Source organism: Macaca thibetana, chromosome 14, assembly GCF_024542745.1.
Source record: "Macaca thibetana thibetana isolate TM-01 chromosome 14, ASM2454274v1, whole genome shotgun sequence".
Taxonomy (NCBI): Eukaryota; Metazoa; Chordata; class Mammalia; order Primates; family Cercopithecidae; genus Macaca; species Macaca thibetana.
The window spans coordinates 58038806-58064731 of NC_065591.1; the positions used below are offsets into that span (position 1 = coordinate 58038806).

The following is a 25926-nucleotide window of genomic DNA, read 5'->3' on the forward strand; positions in this document are numbered from 1 at the left end:
ATCCTTCAATCCAATCAAGTTGACACTCAGTATTAAACATCACGACATCCCAGTCTATGGAGCCTCTGAAAAGCAGGACATTAGTCATGGCTTCTCAAGGGCTCTCTATCCACTGAGAAATTGAGAAGCAGACAGATGATAGCTAGAATACATCACAGTACCAACAATAACCTGAAGAAGCTGCAAGACACAGGCACACTCTCCCACCTCAGGCTCAAACACTAAGAGCCCTCTGTAAGTCAGGTGAAACCCTCCAATGGGAAGGAAAAGCAAATGCCTGAGAAGCGGCAGTGTCAGGTACTCTGTATACTTCCTGGGGTCTAGCCACACTTGGCCCAATACCTTCCTCCATGCTCTCTTCCAGCCACAGCTCAAACAATGAAGAGCAAAGTCCCAAAGAAGCATATCCAATCTACCAATGAGGCTACTGAAGTGTACCTGGTAAAGTCAGAAGATTTGGGACCTTCTGGAAAGATTTCCAACAAAAGGTTTGGTCTAATCAATACAGGCTTCTGGTTGCTCCCGTAAAGAAAGGAATCAGCTGGAACAGCTAATGGATAGTACTTTCAAATTAACCACAACTTTGCTAGATCTTTTCTTAAAAAAAAAAAAAAAAAAAGTCCCCTACTGGCTAATGCAAATATTAAAACCAAACAGTTGAGATGGATAAAAAACAATATGGCATAAAGAACATTTGAATCACTAATTGAATCAAAACAAAACTGCCTCCCATCTCTGAAACACACTAGAGACCATCTGAGGAAGCTGACACCTGCATTAGGTGGCAAAGTCTGCTAGATTTCAAGTTTCAGATCAGCTGTAATAAGCCATGAAAAGCCCTGAAAATTTTACATTAGAATCAGTCTCACTGAACCCAAACTGCCTCGCAGCCAGAATCCAAACTGAGGCGGTAGATGGTAGGTACATCCACACTGTCTCAGCAGAGACCAGAACGATCACACCAGACATCAGAGAGTGGTATAAGTTCGTATCAAAGAAAAAAAGAGAGTTGATATACACAATAACACTATTGAAAAATAAATACAACAAGAGACTTTTCTCTATGCCAAAAAAAAAAGTAAAAGGAGAGAAGCAGTTTCTGGAATGTGGAGGATGAGACCTCAGTTGCTGGGGTTCCCTGGGCATACCTGCAATGATCCCGTCCATTTGCTCCAGGGCAGCTTCCAGCGCATGACTAGCATCAGAAGCCATGACTCCTTTTGCCTGCCTAGTCTCCTCCTCTTCTTACTGAAAATTCAAATACAGAACAAAAGAAAAATTACAGAGAGTTTCACGTTACGCACACAAGATCACAAAAACCTTTCATTCCATCATCACACAATGTGTTTTCATAAGAATCATAATAGCCGACATGTAGTTTCTGCATCTCCATAGCCTTTCCCCTCCTGGCATGAGTGCTTTTTCCATGAACCTTTAGCACACAATCCCATTCACTTCTGTAATGAAAAACCACCAGGGCTCTCCAGAGTCACCTGTGGCAGCAAGATGGCAATTGTTAACACTTCACCAGGTGTAACAATTGGAGTCCCAGGTTCCAGAAGCTCCAACCCCACTGTTTCACTGAGTCTACTTTGCCACTCCACTAAGTGGCGTAGGAGAGCAGCGTACCTAACAGGGATACTGCCAGGGTCAGGGCGTACAAGGCAATGCAGTGCAAAGGCAGGGCCTGGGACAGTCCCTGCAGGCATTTAACTGTCTTACATCTGCATTTGCCCTAGGCCTGCAGTGCTTTCCTTGGGTGGGTGTGAGCCAGGCTGAGAGGGCTCAAATGCCACTTCCACTCCTTCAATTGGGAAAGGGTGCACTGCCTAGGATGGCTACAGGCCACGAGGATGTAGAGAGAGCACTGTCCCAGGAGCACTGTAACTGACCATCTTAGATCCACTCTACCCAGCACCATTCGAGGTTCAGAATCCCATCTTTTCAGGGCAGATGAACACCTGCAAGGATACACAGTCCAGTCACTCCCATAATGCTGTATCCCCTAGCTATAGCAAAGGGGAACTGCTCAGTGCCTCTCCCCTGTCCCTTGGACAATTGCTTCCATCTCTAGACAACTCTACCTCAAGGAAGGTCTTTAGTTTAAACTCTCTTCCTGCCGCCTCCTCTCATTTTTCTTGTTCCCCACCCTCTCCCTGGGTAGCAGGGAGGGATTTACAATACCACTTGTAATCTCAAGAGAATTAGCTCACGTCTGTAAACTAGAGGAGTTGCTGTTTGCTCATTCAGCAAATCTACACATGTGCCTAATGGCCATACATGCTATGGAGAACAGAGGCACAGCTCCCACATTCAAGCATTGTGCAGCACAGGAAACAGGTGGTTCTGAAGCTCTTTGCCAGTTTTTCCTGTGAAGTGGGACATTTAGAGTGAAGACAGGAAAATGGGCACCACCCAGGAGTGGCTTTGGAGATGGTGTGGATAAGCATATCAAGACCAAGGAACCACACTTAACTGCACCAGGAAGTAATAGTTAAAATTCACAGGCTCCAAAGTCAGATAGCTTGAGTTCAGACCCAGCTCTGCTATGTATTATGTGATCTCTGAGCCTCAGTTTCTTCATCTGTAAAATGGGGATAACAGCATAATCCATAGATGTCATGATTAAAATTATGTAGAGAGCACTAAGCATATTCCTTTGCACAAAGTGTTCAATATGTTAGCTGTTTTTTGTTTGTTTGTTTATTTTAAGTGAGGATATAACATCAGGACATATTTTTGTCAGCTCAGAGGAAACTTTAAACAAAAATAGGTAGGTGCAGGGAGGGAGAACCAGATAAACTCAGGAGGCTGGTTTGTTTGGAGGTGGCAGGCATGGGGAAGGAAGATAAGCAACCATGCTTGTGAAGGGGGAGAGGGCAGGGATTTACAGGTGCTAAGGCCAAGGAAGGTTCAGAAGCAGGCATTCAGCCTCGGGGGTCAAGAACCGCTGCACAGTTAGCTTAGAGAGAATGAGAATGGGAGCTCTCAGGGGTGTCGGGGAACTTCAGTGTACCTTAGGGCCCTGGCAGGAGCCAGAAAAGGCTGCAACAAGGAACAGAGCTGCTCCGAGGTGAGATGAGCAGCCCAGGCTGCTACAGAGTGAACACGGTGTGGAAATCCTGGGGCCTGAATGGAGCCAGCTTCGGACAGGATAAAAGAAGAGGTAGCAGGGAAAAGGGGGGAAGCAGAAGGAGGGAAACAATCTGCAGACTGTCACCTGTTCAGCATAAGAGATATTAAAAGTTTGAAATAATCCCTCCAAATCCTTCCCACTGCTCTTTCAATAAGGGGAAAATTCCCAACTCCTCACTGTGGCCTATGACGCAGGTCTCAGGATCAGGCCAGGCCATGCTCACATTTCTCCCCTCATGGCTCCTCATGCTTCAGCAGCACTGGTCTCCTGTCTGCTCCCAAGTCCTCCAAGACCTTCCCTCCTCTGCAATACACCTGCCATCCCCCTACCCTGAGCTCACTTCCTGGTTCTCTGTACAGCTGATTTATTCTCATCCTTCAGGTCTCAGATCCAAAGTATCAGAAAGGTCTTCCCCACACTACCCTCCCCGGCACCAGGTAAAGCAGCCCCTTCAAGGCACAACAAATCCACAGTATCTTGTTCTATGTATTTGTTTCCTTGCTAACTGGCCACCTTCTCACAGAGGCAGAGGGACCCTGTCTGCCTTGTTTACTCCTAGGTTCCCACTGTCTAGCAGATAGATACTTACGAATAAATGGATAGATCCATGCAGCCAGCATTGTGCTAGGGCCTAGAAGGATACTGATAAATCAGACCTAGTCTCTGACCCCCATGAACCACACAATCTAGTGGAGGAGATGGAAGTATGAACAAATAATTATGACACAGTGCAAGGTGTGTTGATAGAGGCAGGTGTGCAACTTCCCTGGGTCTTGAAGGATGATAGAAGCTTTCTCAGAAGGTGAGGAGGAGAATGCTGTTCCAGGCAGAGAATGTGGTGCACATGAAAGCCAGGGAAGCATGCACAGGCAGGATGTAGTTGGCAAAGGCCAAAGTGGTTGATGAGATTATGCAGCAGCACCCAGCTGCTCAAGATGAGTCAAAGCCTTCCATGGAATTCACATATGCAGTACAAGGGCAATGCATGAGAGGAGCCTGGGAATCACACCCACCACATCAGGGGACTGGATGCCAGTGCCTAACAAATCAAGTGGCTTCAGATGTAAACATGACAGAGTGTCAAATCCAGAGGGCCCAGGCTATGTGCCCCTGCAACAGAAGGGCCATAAAACAAGACCCACGGGCCCTCTGCCCAGCGATGAGTTTGCACTTGGCAAACAGTAAGCTGGGTGGACCCGTGGGAGCTGGCCTGAAGTGAAACATGATTCAAGGTGTATCCTATTCACAATGCATGACTAGCATCAGAAGCCATGACTCCTTTTGCCAGCCTATTTTCCTCTTCCTGAAAATTCAAATACAGAACAAAGAAACATTACAGAGAGTTCCACATATGCATACAAGACCACAAAACCGCTTAAATCCATTGTCATACAATGTACTTTCATAAGAATCCTAGGAGCCGATGTGTAGTTTCTGACAACACAGAAGCAACCAAATAGAAGAGATGCACAGGGCAAGGGACTGGGTGGGGTGGGGAATGCATGGAGCTTCCATAGCCTCTCCAGGGCTGCTACCCAGCAGCACTTCCAGGGGTTGACCAACCCCGAAGTTCTCCAAACCCCTTCCTTCATTTAGGGTTTCTTATAGAAGTTCCATTCCATAGACATGATTAATCCAATCAGTCCTTGGTGATCGAACTCAAGCTCCAGCCCCACTCTCCTCCCTGAGGTAGGAGTCAGGAGGATGGGGAGTGGAGCTGAAAGTTCTAACCCTCTAATCACAAGGTTGGTTTCTCTGGTAACCAGCCCATCCTGCAGGAGTCGCCTCATTAGCATAAAGTTGAGTAAGGTTGAAAGGGGCTTATTATGAATAACAAAAGTTGCCCCTTTTCTGTGCTAGGAAACTGGAAGGAGACCAACTATATATATTTTTTAATTATAGTAGTCCCCTCTTATCCTTGGGGGATACATTCCAAGACCCTCAGTGAAAGCCTGAAACAGTGGATGGTACCAAGCCCTATATATAGAATACAATGTTTCCTGTACGTACAGACCTATGATGAACTTTAATTTACAAATTAGGCATGGTACAGTAAGAGATTAACAGTAATTAGTAATAAAATAGAACAATTATAATAATACACTGTAGAAACATTATGCGAATGTGTTTTTTTATTTTGTTTTTGCTTTTTTTGAGACAGGGTCTCACTCTGTCACCCAGGCTACAGTGCAGTGGCACGATCTCGGCTCACTGCAACCTCCACCTTCCAGGCTCAAGCAATTCTCGTGCCTCATCCTCCTAAGTAGCTGGGATTATAGGTGTGCACCACCATGCCCAGCTAATTTTTGTATTTTGGGTAGAAGACAGGATTTCACCATGTTGGTCAGGCTGATCTCGAACTCCTGGCCTCAAGTGATCCCCCCACCTCGGCCTCCCAAAGTGCTGGGATTATAGGCTTGAGCCACCATGCCTGGCCCTGTCTCTTTCAAAATACCTTACTGGATGGTACCTTGGGTAACCAAACCCCGGGAAAGCAAAACCATGGGTAAGAGGGGGCTACTGTATCTCATAGTATCACAGGTCTCAGAGGTAAACGTGCTGTCTGATGACATGCAGTGTGTTGTTCAGTGGCTTCCACATCGGTTCCTCCCACAGGGACACGGTATCTCCTAGGGAGCCAGGGCTCTTCAGGGATATGGGGCTTAACTGTACCAAGCTCCAGAAGCAACATGCCAGGGAGAAGACAGAGGGAGCCAGAATCCAAGACAAAATCCCAAGTAACATGTGAAAAATCAGGATATCATCTAAGCAGATGGTGGGAAGTAGATTTTTTTTTTTTTTTTTTTTTTAAAGGAGTCTCACTCTGCCACCCAGGCTAGAGTACAGCAGTGCAATCTCAGCTCACTGCAACCTCCACCTCCCAGGTTCAAGCAAATTCTCCTGCCTCAGTCTCCCAAGTAGCTGGGACTACAGGCACCCGCCATCACACCCGGCTAATTTTTTGTATTCTTAGTACAGACAGGGTTTCACCGTGTTAGCCAGGATGGTCTCAATCTCCTGACCTCGTGATCCACCCGCCTTGGCCTCCCAAAGTGCTGGGATTACAGGCATGAACCAGGATGTAGAATTTAAATCATGCTCCCCAGCAATGAGAGGAGAGCTACAGCAGCTAGTCGAGGGCTTTACACAGCACGGACAACAGAGGAATCAACAATGTGCCATGGGGACTGTACGAGGGGCACCTAACCAGCCCAGGAAAGAAAGGAGCGGACACAGAGAAGGACATTGCTCTTATCACAAACAATACAGTGACAGTTGTTACACGGAACCAAAGCACTTTTCATTCTCTCTGGACACTTAACATAGCTGGCATTTGACCCTAATGAGCAGGCTGGCTTCTGATACTGAGACACTGTCTCATCCCTGGCCATAAAGATAAGGCAGGGTATGTTGTTTAAGAAAAAAGGCAGTCCATCCACAATTCATCCTTCCTTCACTCACAGACCTATATGTGAGTATAGGTCTCACATATATGTGCTGTCATCTTCCTATCTGGGACAGCGTCTGAGGTTGGGGCTCCTGCTCATTACAGGACTTAACCCTTCTCTTCACTACCAGTGAGGGAGAAAATGATCCCACACCCTCTTAGCTGTAAATGCAGCCAGTGAGGAAGTAATAGCCATGTTTTAGAATGGCAAGGTATATGACATGCCACAGCCACATGAACTGCACCACACAAAGGCCAGTTTGGCACCTGGAAGTTGATTAGGGAGCAAGATCTGTATGTGTTCTAAAATTTAGAAAGTGAGTCACAATTGACCCTCATCATCTGGTATGTTCTGAGGCAAACAGTGATTTATATACTACGTTAACTCCTTTCATGTTTGGCAAAAGAAAATTCTAAGTAGGCAGCATCCACTGATTAAGGTGAGTTTGAAGCAAGTAAACCTTAATTTACCCCACCCACACTGAATTCCATTTCTAAACTTCTTTTCTCTCAATAAAAATGGTTAGGGTTGTAACTGACGTTTGGAGCAGGCTAACACAGCTTTGGATGCTGAAATGAACTAGGAACAGATCTGGAAGTCACCGCTATTCCCTGTTCCTCCAGGATATTCTGGGCCTTGGACACAGTTCGGCTAGAGCTGAGACCTGACTCCTCAGCAGCTGCCACTAGACAGGGGCCAGTATTTCTGCCAGAAGGCAAGGCCTGGGGAAGGAGGCCTCAGCCAAGAACCCCACCACAACCACAGAACCTAACTCCTTTCCTACCTCTCCCTTCCCCAAGTGGCGAACAGATGACAAAGAAGTGTCACCATATCACAAGAAACTGGAGTCTTTTCCCCACAATTTACAGGCTTCCCATAAGCCATAGCTGCTCTTAAATGGTTATTTTAAGAAATACCTTTTGCTATCCCTAGGCTTAAGAGAAAGCCTCTGAAAAGGATATAAGAAACCTCTTTGGTAGAGTGGAGCAAGAAGCCATTTGGAGCGTCCAGAAATAAAAAGGACAAAGACAGATATGAAGGAATTTGATGGCAGCGCTAACAACATCCCATATTAACCAATAACTACTTTCTTTCTAAAGGACAAAGGAGAGAGAGTACAGCTTTTATAGACAGACGAATTAAAACATGGGCTCTGCTGCATAATGGCTGTGAGTCTTTTAACCTCTTTTAGCCTCAATTGTCTCATCTGTAAAATCAGTATAAAATCACTTTCATTGTTATGGGCAAATGTAAATAAGAGAGAACTCAGATAAACACTGCAGGCTGAACCTAAACATTTAATTTAACTGCTAATTTAAACAAGAGAGAGATTTATTCTGAAAGACATAAACTCAAAAGGACACAATGTCATAGCCATAAGGGAAATGCTAGGGTCCAGTTCTGCAGCAAGCCTGCAAGGTCAGCCTTGGGAGAGACTTCATCAGTAATACGAAATTGACAGAATACCTGGTGCATCTGAACATCTTAACAGACTTATATAATTGGTGAAGACCTTGTTTAATTCAATAAGAACAGATAATGACAACTGGGGGAAAATAATAAAGCAGCACAACAAGCATTTTTCTAGAGCTACAGATAAAAATACAGGACTAGAAGAATTAAGGAGCTCCATCTGAGGAGGAACAATGGGGTGGGGAGGTGGAGAGGTGGCTGTTTTAACAAATTACATACAATTATTTGAGTCTTTAAATTGTGTGGATATATAGTGGTGACGAAAATTAGAAGAAATAAAAAAGATTAAAAGAGATAATACATGTGGCATGCAGGCACAGTGCCAAGATTAAATTAATGCGGCGTCTGTCTCCTCTTTAGTTACCATATATTGGGCAGATAACTGTTAGCTACTTGCTAAGGGTTTACCCAACATTATCTCACGTAATCTCCACACCAGTTAGGAATTATTCTCCCCCGTTACAGATGAGAAAACAGATTAGGCAATTTGCCTGAGGATGCACACCATTTTTCCTCCTGTTCTTCCACTTTCCTGAGACAGAAACCCATTTGGAGGGTTCTAAGGATAGAGTTGACATGATCTGACTTAACCTTTTAAAAGGATTACTCTGGCTGCTGCTTGGAAAATAGACTGCAGGGGATGCAGCAGTGAACACAGGAAACCCGGCAAGAGATGAAGTGACTCAGATCATAATAAATTAGATGTTCTAATTCCTGATATACCTTGAGGACAAAGCCCGTAAGATTTACTGATAAACTGGACATAGGCATGAGAGAGCAGAGTCAAGCGTGCCTACACGGTTTTTGCCCTGAGTACCTAGAGAATGTGGAGGTCTGCAGAAGCAACAATGTAGGGTGTCCGGGGATGAAATCAGGAGATTGGTTTTGGAAACATTCAACTTAAGATGTCTACAGACATCGAGGAAGTTACGCTAAGTAGCCATTTGGAAATAGGAGTCTGATGTTTACAAAGTCTGGGATGGAGATGTCAAATACATCTTCATAAAGATGTATTTAAGCAATTGCATGAAGTGACTTAAGAAGTGGTATTAAAACAGAGGAAGCCCCAGGACTCCCTGAAACATTCCACCATGCAGCCACCGGGGAGAAGAGGAATGGACAAAGGAGACAGGAGGAGCAGCCAGAAGTGAGAGTGGCACCCAGAAGCCAACCGAAGGGTTTCTGGATAGAGGGCGCAGTCAGGTGCACCAAATGCTGCTGAATAAGACCAGAGCACTTCTCTCCACTCTCACGCTAGTGGTGATCTCACCTGCTCACACAGCCTCACCTGTCCCTGTATTACCTCACCCTAGATGACTACAATAGTCTCCTAGCCGGTTACCCTTCTCCGAGCAGCCCTCCCCATTCACTCTGCACTGAAGATTCACCTATCTCAGTGGTCCTCAAACTCTGCTATTAATCAGAATCACCCTGAGAACTAATCGAGCAAAAAGCCCAACCTCCTGTAAGTAGAGCGCCTGACCTTTATGGCTGATCTAGTCATTCGGGTGATTCTGATTCTGACCAAAGTTGAGGAACTGATGGAATGCAAACACAGCCCTGCACCAGGCACCCTTTTGCTTAGACAGCCTCAGGGGCTGGCCACCAGCCACAACAGTAGAAATCATGGTCTATCATCATATGGACTCAACCTACTTGGTCACAGCTTTAACTTTTACCGTACATACCTTTTGGCAGACCTCTGCCCCATCCTAACCAGATGCCTTATCACTAGTGGACTGATCCCAATTGTTAGTTAATTGGCTGGCTGTCTGCACTGCTTTCCAGCTTTTATGCCCATGCCTACTGCTGTCCCTGCTAAATTCCCATCAAGCCAGCTCTTCCAGGTAATTGTACTTAATTCTGGCTACCTAAGTGGGATCTCCCTGATTATCTTTTTCATCCGGAAGGAAAGGGATGACAGCAGCTGTGCACAACCATCTCCCTGACAACTGTGCCATGTGTCTGGGTCCCTGTGGGGTCCCCCATTCTGTAAGCACTGGATAAATGTTTACAGATTTATTGATAAAATAACCAATTCATTGTCCATGGGAAGCTAAAGCCTGGGAGATAGTGGGGACTGGAGTGAGGTTACAGCAGGTTCCCCACAACAGCCCCCAAATCTTCCTATCCTGAACACCCACCTCCCTCTCTATATTCTCACAATGGGTGGCAGCCAAATGCTTCCCATCCCACCTTGGTGATGCCACCATGGTCACCAAGATAAAAACCTGGGAATCAGCCTTGGACCTTCCCTTTTGTTACCCATATCCAACTGGGCACCAGATCTGGTAAAATCTCCTTCCTCACCCTCTTTCAGATCTGTCCCCTCATCTTCACCCGCCCTGCCATCATCTATCAGAGTGGCTGCACTGGCTTCTAACCAGTTTCTCTGCCTCCAGCCTCACTGCTCCCCCATACACCTCATCCTCCACATTGCTGCCAGGAGGATGGGTCTATTTCACAAATTTTACCAAGGCTCCCCAGGGTTCACAACGCTTCACCAGCTTTCTATCACCCAGGCAACAAAGGGGTGCCTGGGGACCTGGAGAGGAAGTTAAGGACCCACAAGAGCAGTTAGGAGAGTGGGCTCTGTAGTCAGACATGCATGTAGATCCAAGTTCTTTGCTTCATGAGCTGTGCCCCTGACAAGCTCCTTAACATTACTGAACCTCATTTTACCTATTTATAAAATTCAGGTGAAAAGAGACACATTGTGGGATTGTAGAGATTCAAAACTGGGTGGGAGTTCACAACCCCAGCAGTCGTAATTCTCCTGGCTATATCTGGCTCCTGCCCTGAGCAACAGCCAAGCTATTGTCTCCAGTTTACTTCTGCTTTTGGGGCTTCCTTGGTGTTTTAGCTGAAGTCCTTCGTTCCACCTGCTTGACTCCCACTCCTGTTTTGAGGCCAAATTCCATCATCATTATCTCCAAGGATCCTCTTCCATTCCCCAGATGGAAGTGACTGCTCCTGAATGGGTTTGTCCCCCCTCGCCACTCCCAGGACAGACCTTTCTAGGGCACTTTTGTTGAGTGGTAAGGCCCTCACAGGCAGGGCCATGTCTCTGACCCCGGAGCTCAGCTCCCATTCTAAAAGGGAGAAAGTGAAAGGAAATAAAGAGGTCACTGGTCTACACTGGCGAAGCTCTCAGCATAGCAGTTGAAGTTGTCCCCACCTTCTGCCGGGGCCACAAGCTGTACCTGTCCTCTACAGATCCTATACCATCCTGAGGTCACCACTCCCACAGGATCAGATCTGACAGTGGAGAGAAGCCGCACACCTGGCCTGCGAAGACAGCTCCTCAGAGCAATGGCAGAGCCCACAGACACTGGCTTTATATCACAACGCTAAATTTCACTCAGGACAGAGGAGCTCAACACAGCAAGACATCCTGTCAGGACAAAGAGGAGCCATAGCAGGACAGAGGGGCCAGGCTGCTAAGAACATTGCTATCAGAGTTGCTGAATGCCTTTAGTGAATGTCGGAGTCTAATAAAAGTGAAGAGGCAGAGCTTTGTTCTCTTTTGTCAATGAATAGAAGCTTAAGTAGCCTAAAAGAAGCTGAAGATGAGAAAATAGAAGAATGCCACTGAAGGTGAACAAGCATGCTTAACTGGTCCCCATCTAATCATATTATCAGTAACTCCTAAGAGCAAACATTTGTTTAAAGCTTTATAGTGACAAAAATATTTGGCACATACAAGGTTCCTTGTTTCCACCTAAACATCCTAGATCAGGCTGTTCTGATTAGTCAGTTAAGCTCAGGCCGGTGGGGGCGGAGATCTGTCAGAACAGCCGAAATGGGCTCTGAATCTAGACGCAGGCTGGCAGTGCTGGGTGGCGGCAGGGGATGAATGCAATATTTCTTGCTTAGCATCTTTTTCCCGCTATACCAGGTTAGTGAGTTGTGTGCGCTGGGCATTCCCAGCCACTCCTTGTCAGGCGAGTTCCAGGACATCCTTAAGAACATTTGTGCTGGAGCCTAGTTCTGCTGAACCCACTGGGAGGATTCCTTTTGCTTTCCGGTCCTTCCATTGAAGACACAGCCCAAGTCCTGCTCCACCACCAGCCTCCTTTGGCATAGCCAAGCCCAGATGCTTCCACTTAAGCATTCCCAAAAAGCTCAAGCCCTTCTCACGAAACCACAGCCCTTTAAGCAAGGCTCCATGATCCCAAACAGCATTTCCAGCAACATATCATAACAGCAGGGCATTCAGTCACAAAGCTGAACACTGCCCTCTGAAGAAGGCAAAGAACAGCACCAGGCACTGAGACCTCACCTCCGGGCGCCCCGAGGCCAGACTCCCTCTGAGCCTAGCTGTCCCACAGTCTCAGGAGCGACATCCTCCTCCTACTGGAAATGGCAAGCTTCTTAAGAGAAACGCCACCCCAAAGACATGAGCATGAGACACCATGAGCCCAACCCACAAGGAGGAGCACAGGGTCTAGCCAGGAAACGGGTGTGAGTCTGAGGTTCTGATGGCTCACACCCAGAAGCACATCTGACCTTCTGGGCTTTAGGAACACTGAGAAGCTGATGTCAAGTTTCCTTCACTGTGTTTGCCTGATGTTGTTGAATGCTTGCTTCACCCTCCTCTGACTCTTCTCACCTCCTATTTCTGCTCTTGATATTCTGCCTTTGTTTCCCTCTCTCCCCAAGCTGGTCCTTTTCCCAACTCAATCATTGATTAGGGTAAATGGGCCACAACAATCTTGGTGACCAAGGCCATGCCTTAATGCCAGGTCTGTCAAAGAATGGTATGAGGAGACATCAAAGGTCAAACAGTGTAGGTACTCCAACAAGGAGAGGGATTGGGGGTGGGGGGGAAGCGAGGCAGGGTTCTGTGCCTTTGGGAAGAATTGAGATGGAGAGCCAGACAGCATCCAGGGAGCAAAGCATCACCAAACTCCATCAGTCTGCCCTTCAATACTGTAAGACAAGTATATCAGTGCCCTAATGGGGATGGGGCCCACCGCAGCCACTTAGAGAACTTGCAGAGAGGAGGCTCTTTCCCTTCCTTCTGAACCACTCAGAAAGAGTGGGTCTAAGAAGTAAACGTAAATGACAGTCTACCCTTTGAGGCTGAGATATGAAGAGCCAGGACTAGGAATAAATAACTCACAGATTCTAAGATTTGGCTGCCTGCCCTGGCCACACAGCCATTCACAATAGATCAAGATGATGGTGAATTACTTCATGCCTGTGCAATATCCACCTGTGTGTAAAAACTGCCTGCTCTGGAAGTTCACAGGTTTCCTGTCTCCTTTGAGAAGCTGCTGCCCCTGTGGAAAAAAAACAGTATCTTCCTTTTTGTTTTCTCATTTAATCTTCAAGGGGGTCCTGTGAGGGATATAGTACAATTATCAGCCCTGTTATACAAGGATGTAGCTCAGTGGCCAAAGAGCAGGGGAAAAGTGACAGCGAATGAAGCTGACCCAGCTTGAGAAGGGTCTCTCACCTCTCACCCCTATAACATAGCCTGTAGCCATTAGGCAATTACAGCCACCAAGGGAGCCACCTAGAAGCCACCCACTCTTCCCAGCAATAACATAGGAGGAGGAGGCGGGGACCTGAAGGAAGGATCCTTCTCAGTGAGCTCAAGGATCTCTCTGGATTCCCCTCCCCAAGGGTAACCATGCTCTGCCGGCCTGCCCCTCTACCTGCCCACTTCAGGTCCCCACCTATCCCCTCCCTCCCCACACTTCCTTGACTCCACTTCCTTTTTCGCCATAGCCCTATTCCGGACAATGTGGAAGCTCTCTCCCTGGCTCTGTTCGTCAGAGCGTAGAGTCCTCACCTCTCTCCAGCTGCCTCCCAGCTCACACTGAACCTGCTTCTCAGCTCATTCTGCCTCTCTGGTCACAACTTACCCTCATCCTCCCTCTGCCTGGGGTACCAGGTTCACATGTCTCTTCTTCCTTCTGCTCCCGGGATGCTAAACAACACATCAGACATTCATGCGCCCGGGATCTCTAATCTCATGTTTCTTCCTGTCAAGACTCCCTCAGCAAAGTACCATGCATCTTTCTTTAATGAGAAACAAAACCTCTTGATTTCCCTTCTCTCATCTCTTACCCTCTCTTCATATGCTGTGGAAAAGCTGCCGCTCCTCTCTGTGACCCCTAATCTCCAATCATCACTGAGATCCAACCTCTCAATTATTCCCCCTCCAAACTGAATCTGCACTCTCCCTCTCCTGCTGCTTCCTCTGCTATCCTAGAACATGTCCTTTGACCCTGCACCCGACTGCTATTATTCCATGTTTCTCCTTCGCCTCAGAGCCCCACTGCCCATCTCCCATGCTCTCTGACACCCCCAGTGGTGGGATGTCACTCATCTGTGTGCACCCGTGCCATGCTCTCATCCAGCCAGCTGCTTGTGTTTCCATTTCCTTAAGAGGCAGTCTAGGGTGGGGTTAAAAGCCCAGGCTGGGGTTGGACTGCCTAGGTGACAGCCCTGATTCCGACACTATATGTCCCAGGGCAAGACATTTAACCTCTGTGCCTCAGCTTTGTCATCTTTAAGATGAGGATAATAATAAAACTGCCTCCCTGACAGGGTGTTTGTGAAGGTTAAATGTTAACAGAGTAAAGCACTTAGACTCGCCATCAGTCAGCATTGCTCCAGTGCCTTCTTTGGCATCTCATCAGTGCTGATACTCTCCTCCTCTGGCATTTGGGAGAAGCGCTCTCCGGGTCCCTCCATGAATTATGCAGCCTGCATTCACCTGTCATGCTTCCCCACCCTATTCCCCTCCCCTGTGAGCCACCAGGTCTCTGTGGTCTCCCCCTGCAGGGATGCTCTTCTCCATCTCATCCTTTCCACTCCTACTGCCCAGACTGTGTTCAGGTATTCAGAACTAGGACACTGGAGGACCTCCTCTCACCTGAGTAACACCTGGCCTCTCCCACAGCAGTCCAAATGCATGAGCTGACATCCAAATTGCAGCTGACCCCAAAATATCCTGGACTCATGATGGTAATTATAATGGCTACCATTTATTAAGCACTCACTTCTATACTGAGCTAAGTTCTTATATTTATCTCATATCTCAATATTTATAACTATTATTATCCAGATTCTACCGATAAGAAAACTGAAGCTTGGAGAGGTTAAGTGACTTGGCCAAATCACACATCCAGGAAGCAGTAAAGATAAGATTTGAATTCAGGCAGTCCAACTCCAAGGTTATGTTCCTAACCACACTTGATGCACTTCCTCACTGAGCCTGACCTGCTCCTGGGTTCCTGATACCCCAGCCGCAAGAGAGCGTTCTTATGCCACTGTGCCTTTTTCATGCTGTTTCCTCAACTAAAGGCCCCTTCCCCAATCTCTGTCCATCAAAACTAATTAATTTTTCAATGCTCAGGCAAGTTTTCTCTGTGACAGCATCCCCACCCCTGCCTGTTCAAATGAATCTTGGCTGAGACATGGGCTCCCAACTCCATTTAGTTTCTGCTTCATGTTGTCACGGGGAAGATCCAATGGGAGGATACTGACTCCCTCTTTTTCCAGGATTTCCTCCCCGGGGAAACAGGTCAGTATCTGATGGTAGAAATCAAAGAAGGAACTGAGCATGTGCAGCTCAGCCCATTCTCCCCTCTCCCTAGAGCCACCTTGGTGAAGGAAGTGGCCTGTGCCAGAAAGAGCCTATGAGGTCCCATCGGGGCCTGTAGTGATACACCTACAATGGACATGGTGCCTTCCATTTGAGAGCATGGCTCCCCAGCAACCTGCGGATGATGCTGTAATTCACTTTCCCAGGTGGGGTAATGCCAGGAAGGCGGTCTGGGAAAGTAGGCATTTGTGTTGTGGCCACTGCACAATGCCTGCCAGAGTAAATTAAATTGGTGTCTGGCTTACGGACTAGCCTTGTCAGGTTGGTCAGTGTGAATTAAGCTCTGGGCAACAAACCCCTCCCAGAGAATGGATAAGGGTGTGTGACCTGTGGTAGTCCTTACCTCCGTTCTCTCCCCTGTCCACACCGCACCTGGCCCCACAGCAGACAGAGAGCCTCACGCTCCTGACAGGACCCTGTTGGCAACGTGCCTCCTTAGCCCCAGAACTCACCCTTCAAGGGAAGCTACCCTCATTTTCCTTCTTACAGCAAAGAACACACAGGCATACACACAATTTACCTCTAGGGAGGAACAAATGGACATGAAGTCATTTCATTGCCTCAACCGGATCATAAACAGATTCAGAGAAATGCTTCAAATGCAACCTCAAATTGAATATTTCCAAAAAGCTTCATCTCAAAAATTGCCCCCCTAAAAAATAATACAAGCAAGAGGTTGTTAAGCAAATGATAGGTGAGAGCATTCATTTTACTATTTCTATTTCTGTGTACATTTGAATTCTTTTTATAGTAACAGGTTAACACAAGAAACCAAACCACCACCTGGGGATGTGGACTTTTCAGGGCAGGGGGCACAGAATTCTACCTTCCCTTCCAGCAGAACTGAGATTTGAACCTAAGTTCCTGATGACTCATTTGGTGCTCTTTCTACTGTGCCATTCAAACTCCCTGAATAGGTCCTAACATTCCACCAAACTCTCCTTACCTCTCACCTCACCACAGTTTAGAACCTCATCATCTCTCAGCTAGATTGCAAAAGCTGCTTCCTCTGGGCTTTCTACCTCTAGGCAACTCCCCTGCAATCTTTCTTTCTTTCCTCGTGCAGGCAGGACATGTTCCATGGTGCTCATGACATGCTCCTCTGCTCCCAAACATTCCTCGGCTCCCCAGTGCTTTCAGGAGAGAAGCTGCATTTTGCAGCTCTGCCAAAGTCCTCTAATACAGTTAACCTTCCCCGCTACACTCCTCACCACTCTGAGTTCCAGCTTCACTGGACCACCTCTTACCCTCAAATACAGAAATACTCCATTTTCTGTACTTCCTCTATGTGGGTGCTTTTCTCCATCTCTGCTTTCAAATCCCACCCATGCTACAGCCTTATCCAAATGACCACTGCCAGAAAGCCTTTCCTAACACCATTACCCCGTCATCCCTGAAGGCGCTGGATGCCTCAGCTCTGCTCTTGTCATATCCAGTATGCACAAGCAAGAGGTTGTTAAGCAAATGATAGGTACAAGCCTATCTATAAACAAGCCATTATTTATAAAGATGATAATAATTTGTATTATTTCTCAATATGTCTGCCTCCCTGTCTAGATTAACTCCTAGGGAGCAAGGAGTATGCTCCATTTACCTTTCTATCCTCAGAGCCCAGCAAAGAACCTGGCACAGGACTTTCAGTAAATGTTTGTTGATACAAAATGTTAAGTGTTTGTGTATCTGAGTGGAAAGTTGAAGGGAGGTTGGGCATGTAACCTTGGCCAGCATTCTGAAATAAGGATTGGGGGCAATCCATGACAGCCTCTCCCATTGAACTTTCTCCATACCTGGGGCCCTTCTCTCTTATAGCCAGATATTCAGAGGTGAAAGCGTCTCTACCATAACGGGAACTTACGCTTGGGCTTGGCATGAGCGAGAGACATCACTGATGGATGCAATTGTATTCCTGAAGAACCAATGAGAAAAAAGGATGACACTTCCCCTAACAGATGATAAAACCAGGCATTTCTCCCCATTCCATTATTTTAGAATGCTAAGCAACAAGATTAAAAAAAAAAAAAAACAGATATGAATTGGTAAGTTTTCTCTATTAGCTGCAGCATGCATAACTTTTGCCTATAGCCAACTCCCTCCTACGAGCCTCCCTGGCTGCCTGCTGAGGGATAGGCCCCAGAATTTGGCAGGCTGGAGGTAAACACTAATTGAATTAATCAAAATGTATTCTGTAATTTGAGCCTTCATTTCAACATTTGTTGAACGGTTTAATTTTGATTCAATGCAATGCTTTTCCTCTTGCAATAAAAAAAAATTAAGCCAGTAGAAGACCAAAGAATTTCTTTAAAGACAGGCCTGTGTGCACCGTCAACAGCCTGGTCCCTGCCTCCATCAGAGGAGAAGGAGGCTTCCCCCAAAGGCCTGGACTGGAGGGTATTAGCAACTCTGTCTTCACTGGAGTTTCAAGGGCCACACGGGAGCCAGATGAAGTCACTGCACAGAAACTACTACTGCCAGAGAGCCTGACTACAAGTAAACAGCTCGGCCTGGAGCTGAGCTTTTGGACAAGGCCAGTCAGGCTTCCTCCATTAGCTAGCTGGGTCCACCATCCTCTCCTGGTCCCAAGGTTGGCAGGATCAGTAATAAGTACCTCTCCATCCTTCACCATGACACTGAGCCTTGTTCAGTGAAGATTTTGGAAACACCCTGTTATGAGCTGAATTGTACCCACACACTCAAAATTCTTATGTTGAAGTCCTAACCCCCGGTACCTGAGAATGTGACTATATTTGGAAATAAGGTCTTGAAAGAGGTAATTACATTCCAATGAGATAATTAGGGTGGGCCCTAATCCAATAGTTGGTGTACTTAAAAGCAGAGCAGATTAGGACACATGGGTACAGAGAAAAGACCATGTGAAGACAAAGGGAGAAGACAGCCATCTAAAAGTCAAGGAGAGGCCGGGCATGGTGGCTCACGCCTATAATCCCAGCACTTTGGGAGGCCGAGGTGAGTGGATCACCTGAGGCCAGGAGTTCAAGACCAGCCTCGCCAACATGGTGAAACCCTATCTCTACGAAAAACACACACACAAAAATTAGTTGAGCGTGGTGGTACACGCCTGTAACCCCAGCTCCTCAGGAGGTTGAGGCAGGAGATTCACTTGCACCCAGGAGGTGGAGGTTGCTGTGAGCCAAGATCGTGCCACTGCACTCCAGCATGGACAACAGAGACTCTGTGTCAAAAAAATTAATTAATTAATTAATTAATTAAAAATAAATAAAAGTAAAGGAGAGGCCCCAGAAGAAACCAATTCTGCCAACACCCTGATCTTAGACTTCTGGCCTCCATAATTGTGAGAAAATAAATTTCTGTTGTGTAAGCCCCCCAGTCTAGCACCTTGTTATGGCAGCCCAAGCAAACTGATACACACCCCCATTTGATCCTGCACACGCAGCTGGGAAAGTTATGGGAAGAAGGCAGCCTCCTCTCCCAGGCTGTCGGCCTCTATCCTGACCCACTGGTGTTCCCCTTCCCTCTTAATCCAGGGGAGACTTTGCTTCACATCCTCAGACCTTAAACCACATCCAGGTAAGCACAGTTCCCAATATTCCTTTATCTGTATTCTTTGTAAGTCAGCTCTAAGTCGAATCACACCTCTGGACCAAGACCATTTAGTGAGGCCAGTCTTTAGGATGCTACAAAGAGGAAACTCTAAGATCCTGCAGCCTGACCAGATGTCAAGCTGCATTCAAGGACCAAGAGCCCCAGGCCCAGCTCTCTTCAACTCAGTTCAAAAGCTCCAGCATGTGGGGAGGCAGGGGAAGGGTTGGTCCCTAACCTCAGCTTGCCAGTCACAAGATATTTGCCACTTGGATCACTTCCCTCCCCTAAGAATTCAGAAGCCAGAGAGTGGTTTAGGGACTTTCCCAAGAAAAGTGCTCCAGGAATCCCCCACTTGCACAAGTGTTCTGCAGGCCAAAGACTGGCCTGCTGGAGAATGACACTGTACTAGGTAGCCCCTTCCCTGCAGGCTCAATTGGTCTTGCTCCTGGAAGTTTGTTAGCTGGACTCCAGGGGAGTGGGAAGGTCTAACAATCTCCTGGGACCTCTCTCCTACCTTTCTCAGCTCTTCCTTTCCATAAAGCAGGGTCTTTATTCCCCTATAGAAGATACCAAAAGAGTTCCTCAGAATGAAAGGAAAAAGTGAAAAGCACAGAGGTCTATGTGACTCAAAAGGGCCACAGAAGGGACAGTATAGATGCCAGGTCCCCATATGGGGGGATGCTCCCCAGCCCCATGCCTTCTGAGGCTCCTTTTTTCCCAAGTGAGGAGGGGCTTCTTTCCCTGAAGAAAGAGAGGCGCAGCAGGCAGCAGAAAGAGCCCAAGCTTTGTCTTAGTCTGTCCAGGCTGCTTTAACAAAATTACCATAAATTGGGTAGGTAGCTCACAAACAATGGAAATGTATTTCTCATAGCTGTGGAGGCTGGGAAGCCCAGGAACAAGGCAGCAGCAGAGTCAGTGTCTGGAGCAGGACTGTTTCCTTGTTCACAGATGGTGCCTCCCAGCTATGTCCTCACATGGTGGAAGAAACTAGCTAGTTCTCTGGGGCCTCTTTATAAGGGAACCAATCTCAAGCATGAGGGCTCCACTCTCATGACTTAATCACTTCCCAAGGCCCCACCTCGTAATACCATCACTTTGGAGATTATAATTTCAACATATGAATTTTTAGGAGACATAAACATTCAGACCATAGCAAAGTCAGACAGACTTGGGTTTAAATCCTTGCTCCACTACTTATGAGCTGGATTCGTTTTTTACCTTAGGTAATATGGACATTAACCTTTCAAGTTACTGTGTAATGGATATAATACCTGCCTCACACAGGGTTAGTCAGAGGGTTAAGAAAGAGGACAGAATAAACTACCCACCTCAGTGTCTGGCCCAGTAAGTATGTAACAATCTGCCTCTCCTCATCAGAGAACAGGTTCCCAACTGCACTATTCCAGAAGATGGCTTTAGCCAAGACCCTTCATCGGGGCCTAAATGTTGGGATCAGGGGAAAAAAACAACCACCACGATGTTGAGTTCCTTTGAGAAGTTGCCAAATCTCTCGCAGGTAGCCCCCAAAGTGGCAGACCCTGGGGTACGGCAGCTCAAACAGCCCACATGCTCCAGGTTTTCTGTATCTCTCTAGTCGTACCTGACAAAACAGAGCAAGGCTAGGGCCACACGGCCTTCCAGAGCTGAAGGTATCCTAGGGATCACATGCCCACTCTTACGGCCCCTCGGTGCCTCCCTCAGCCATTCCACCAGGGTTACAAGGTGACCTGCTTAGGGACAGTGAACAGGCTGAGTTATGAGGCTCAGGGGCCATCCCAGGGGCAGGTACCTGACAGAGAAGACACCGCTGGGGAAATGGATTTGGGAGGCCTCAAACACATAGGCTAAAGCTGAACTGGGCTCTGTGGAGTTAGGGAGGGGAAGGGCCAAGTCTTGACCGTGTTCATGGCTGGCTGCCTTCAGCCTTGGTGTAGCAGGTCCCTGGCTCCATGCACTGGCATCCAGAGAGTCCACAGTAACTCTAGAGATGGCCTTGAGAGAAGATGGCTGAGCTGTACTGGTATCCGAAAAAGGCCTTCTGGTTATTCTCAGTGGACACCACACTCTTGGGGGACACCTATAGCCAGATAGGCAATCACCCCAGGAGTTACTAAGGGAAGGTTTCCATATACGATGTGTAACAGTGATGTAATGAGATGCATTTTTCATGCAACTGATAAGATCTGTCTCATTAACTCCATTTCCCATTCAGCTGTCACTTGGCTTATTTAAAATTCTCTTTTAAATATAAATCATAACAAATTTGTGACCCTGGAACAGCCTTTAACGGGTTCTCAAAGTGCTCCTTATTAAGCGGTAGGACAAGGAGGTAGAGCTTCCTCCCACATCAAGTCTCCTGTTAACTTGAGATCCTGAGTCACTGCAGCCCAGATGCTCCCCCAACTTCTTCCTCTGAATATTTCCTCTGTCTTCTCAGTGGTTACTACTGCCCCCCAGGTGGTCTCAACTTTTCTCTCCAGGCTGATGAAAAGCCTCCCATTAGGAAGTCTGAAGGACCCTGGGTCCACCCTGAGGACAGAAGCAAGGTGTGGCCACCAGGGCTAGATCTGATTTCTGAGCTCCAGGAGGAAGGTCAAACTGGATGGAGAATTGGGCCCTGGGCAGATCTGCTCACCAATAAAGACTGGCTGACTCTACTAGATATACACATCAGAATGAACCCCAACTTGAGCAGGCAGTCCCCACCAACACCCACCTGCTCAGAGCTTGAACATGCTATCTGTGAAAACAATGCTGTCCTTTCATGCAGGTATCCCAGCACCCACTCCACAACCCTGCATGGGCAGGCTCTCAGCAAACGCTTACTGAATTGTATCAGTCCCTCCTCTCAACCCCTACAGCCCCACCTGGGTTACTGCCCATGTTTCTCTGACTCTTACCCTCATCCCACCCTTCCAACCCACTTGGAGTACCACTCTTGCTAAATATCTCTTAGGGCTGACACCTTGGTATCCTAAACAGGTAAGGTTGGTTGTAGGTAACTTGTTACTAATGATAGAAGCTTTTTGTATAAATTGGAGAAGATTCAGGCTTATCTTGCCCCATTCTAATATACTTTATTGATGGGATGAGAAAATATTGGAATTTAGCCAGCAATTCAGAAATTGCCTGTAGCAGTCTGGGAGTAACAGTTTCTATTATAATGTGAAAACTGCATTTAGGAAGTTAGAGATTAACTTCCTAAATATACATGTGTATGTATACACATATATGTATTGGAACTGAGATATGCTTTGTGACAATCTGGCCATGTCCACCAAGTACCCTCTCAAAGGTTACTGTGGTTTGCCATGTGCCATCTGACCATCTTCCTGCCTCAGTACGGTAAGAACAGGCCTTCACTGTAAATTTAAGACTGGATAATCTGGACTCTAAACATAGTGGCAAGATTAAGTGGAAAGAACAGAATTTGGGGTCAGGCAGCCTGGACATCAATCTTATTTTGGCCACTCACCAGCTAGGGAACCTTGAGATGATCAGATATCTTCTTGGAGCCCATTTCCTCCTCAGTTAAAGCCCTGAAAGGCTGCTTTGAAATTTAAGTGAGCACAGACTCTGTGCTCAATGGCTGATGCATGATGGGTACTTTATAGATGGTAATTTCCAATTCCTGATGCCCTATTTAACCTCATTTACTCCTCAGTTCCAGCCAAATCATGCCTCCAGCTGTTTTCCACAGGTGCCCCTTAATTGGTGTTACTCATGCCTTCCTTTGTGCACTGCTGTTCCCTCTGCCAGCAATTCCCTTCAGCCCCATAGAAAAGCGTGTCTCCAGTCCCTGTCTTTCCTTCAGGACACACCTCAAATGCCACCTCCTCAGCAAGCCAGGTCCCCCAACATCTTTCTCTGAATATTAACTGTATCTTCTCAGCAGTTACTACTATCTGTTTGAGTAAGGGGGTATATTTCTTAAGTTCCATTCAGTCAGGTCAGGGGACATGTCTGTTCATCTTGTGGTCCCATCATCACCATTCTCAGCATAGAGGACAGTTCAAAAATTATTTAGAGACTGAAATAATAAATACTGTCATAAGCCTACTGATTCCACAGTACTTGAGAAGTACGCTCTACCTCTGCTGCTAAAAGGTAGGTTTCCCCAGATCCAATGGGCCAGTTCTGACCTTGGGGTTCCATGGCCACTCTTCCTACCATTCTGGCCAGACTCCCTCCTTGCCACCCAGACCAAGACATGCCGCTCAGGCATCCATGTTGCCTAACCACAGCAACTCTCTCCTCCCATACACCACACCCCACCCAAAACCTCAGCCTACTTGAATGAGGTACCCACATCCTTTCCTTGCCTCCCCTCCCAGGGATGGAACCTTGCTCACTCTATGGCCGGAGCTGCAGTCAGTCAGATTTCCCAGGGTAAGGTAGGTATAGAAGGGAGTGATTCAGGAGGACATTCTTGTGACCAGTGTCCTCCTGGATCACTCCTTTCTATACCTGCTATGCCCTCTAGGATGCTGTGAACCCAGCTGTTTCACACCACATGCCCTGGTTCTCCAGGTCTCAGGATCGTGTGTTCTCAAAATCTTCAAGGGATGGCAAGTGAGTCTACAACAGCTCTCAGGCCACAGTCAGGTGGCTGGGCCAAGGTAGGCATCAGCAAAGAATATACACAGTCCAGTCACTTCTTGGGATCATAGTCTCATTTTCAGCCCACAAAGACATTTGCTCAGAGCCTTTCCCTTCTCCCAGCCCTTGTTACTAAGTGGGATGTTCAGGCTGTGACTTGGGATAGAGAAGCTTCTGCACAGCTTTAAGGCTGCTCTTTCCCCAGCCTCCCACCCTCACTCCAGCCTACATCTGCTGCAAGTCATTTCTCTCAGAAGCCACCAATTATTCCCCACTGCTGACAGGGTAAAGTCCAACTTCCTAGTTTGGTATTTAAGTTCCTTTTCCCTTAGAGTCCCAACTTCTTTCTTTGACTTTTAACAATGGGAAGAAGCTGGTTTCCTTATGATTTCTTGATCCCACTTCACTCACTTGCACTTCTATGCCTTTTACTTACTTGACTGACCAGGGATCCCCAGAGAACCTTTTCTTCCCAGCTTCCCAGGATCCCACCCCAGTTGGTTGATCTACAAAGCCTTCCTTTTGCCAAAATCTTACAGTACTTTAATTAGAGCCATAACCTTTCAGTACACCCTCCTCCCTGTTATTTCATAAACTCCTCTCTAGTCAATACTGCTTGAACAATACCCTTTGCAGGTAGACTCCAATATCTGCTCTAAAACAGCTGTTTGGCCATAGAGACAAGCTTGAGTTCTTTAAAATTTCTTACATTATGTCAAAGTAGAATCTGCCCTGTCTTTAGTTTTCTTTGCCATCACTACCATAGGCCTTCGTCTCTGCCCTCTGAGCAACACAGAACACGCTGCCCCTCTTGCCCACCTGAAAATAGCAGTCATTCTGCTATATCTTCCTGACTGTCCTTGGGCCCCTCCAAAGCTTATAAGACAGGGATACTAGCTTTGCACACTCCAGGTGTGGCCAGTCTCAGCCAATGCAGGGAAAAGATACTCTACCAAGGTCTAAACCCAGGACTTCAATTAATGTAGCCAGGCTAAGCCAACATATTGGGCTTTTCTATATAGATGAATAGGACACTCACAGAATTAATTTTCAGGGCCTAAGGGCAGGACTTTGCACTTAACCCTGCCACGTCTCATCCAGCTGGTTTGGGCTCTGCGCTGTTTGCTTCTTTTGTCCTGTACGTGGGTGACCAGGCACCTGAATCCAGGCTGTTTTCTACCTTATCATATACTTCTGCCTCCTGGACTTTCCGCTCACCACCACCATGGCTGCCCTTTCTGTGTCATGCCTGGAAGCCCAGAGCGTGCAACTTCCCACCTGAAATTTCAGGATAAGTCCTCTGGATGATCGAAATACCTCTTGACAAACGATTTCTCTCAGGCTTCCTGAGAAGGGAATAATAGCATTTACTGACTACCTATGATGTGCCAAGCACTGGAGTCAACATTTCATCTCATCTAATTTTCTTTTTCTTTTTCTTTTTTTTTTTTGAGACGGAGTCTCGCTCTGTCGCCCAGGCTGGAGTGCAGTGGCCGGATCTCAGCTCACTGCAAGCTCCACCTCCCGGGTTTACGCCATTCATCTAATTTTCACAACCACCAAATGAATTGGCCTATTATTGTTCCCATTAAACAGATGAGGAATGTAAACCTCAAAGAGGTAAGGAGACTTGCTCAAAGGAGCAACAGCAAATTTGTGTAGAGCTGAGATTTTAATGGAGGACTGTAACCCTCCACTCTAGAGCTACCAGGGTCCTCAGGAGTTAGGGAGGCCAAGTCCTCATGCTGGAGAAAACCTGTTGCCTGCCATGATAGAATGAGGGGGCGGGGCAGGCAAGAGGAGTCAGTTTCCTCATCTCCAGAAGCAGGACAATAATCCCTGCCAGGGGCATTGTGCCGCACCAGTGAGCAGGCACAGTGAAAACCCAGACAGACACACAAGGCTGTTGTTGTTACCAGGTGAGCACATGCATCCAAGAACCAGATGTCTTGGCTGGTTGGTCACAGGAAAAGCTTATGTAATAAAACTTTTTCATGACATCCAGTCAAGGTCAGATGTCAGAGTCAAGAATTATTCCTCTGCCTTGGTGAAATGTTGAATTAGAAGAATCTGCTATTCCTATCCCA

The 25926-nt window shown here is 46.9% G+C and overlaps 1 protein-coding gene across 2 annotated transcripts in view; it reads right to left on the reverse strand.

Moving 5' to 3' along the window:
* The window catches only part of PPFIBP2 (PPFIA binding protein 2), a 151190-nt gene that overhangs the window by 114071 nt on the left and 11193 nt on the right, over nt 1-25926 (reverse strand). For both annotated transcript variants that reach the window (XM_050756122.1, XM_050756120.1), the window contains exon 2: nt 1149-1248. In XM_050756122.1, the coding sequence (XP_050612079.1) occupies nt 1149-1212 (64 nt within the window). In that variant the 5' untranslated portion in view covers nt 1213-1248. The remainder of the gene's footprint in view (nt 1-1148; nt 1249-25926) is intronic.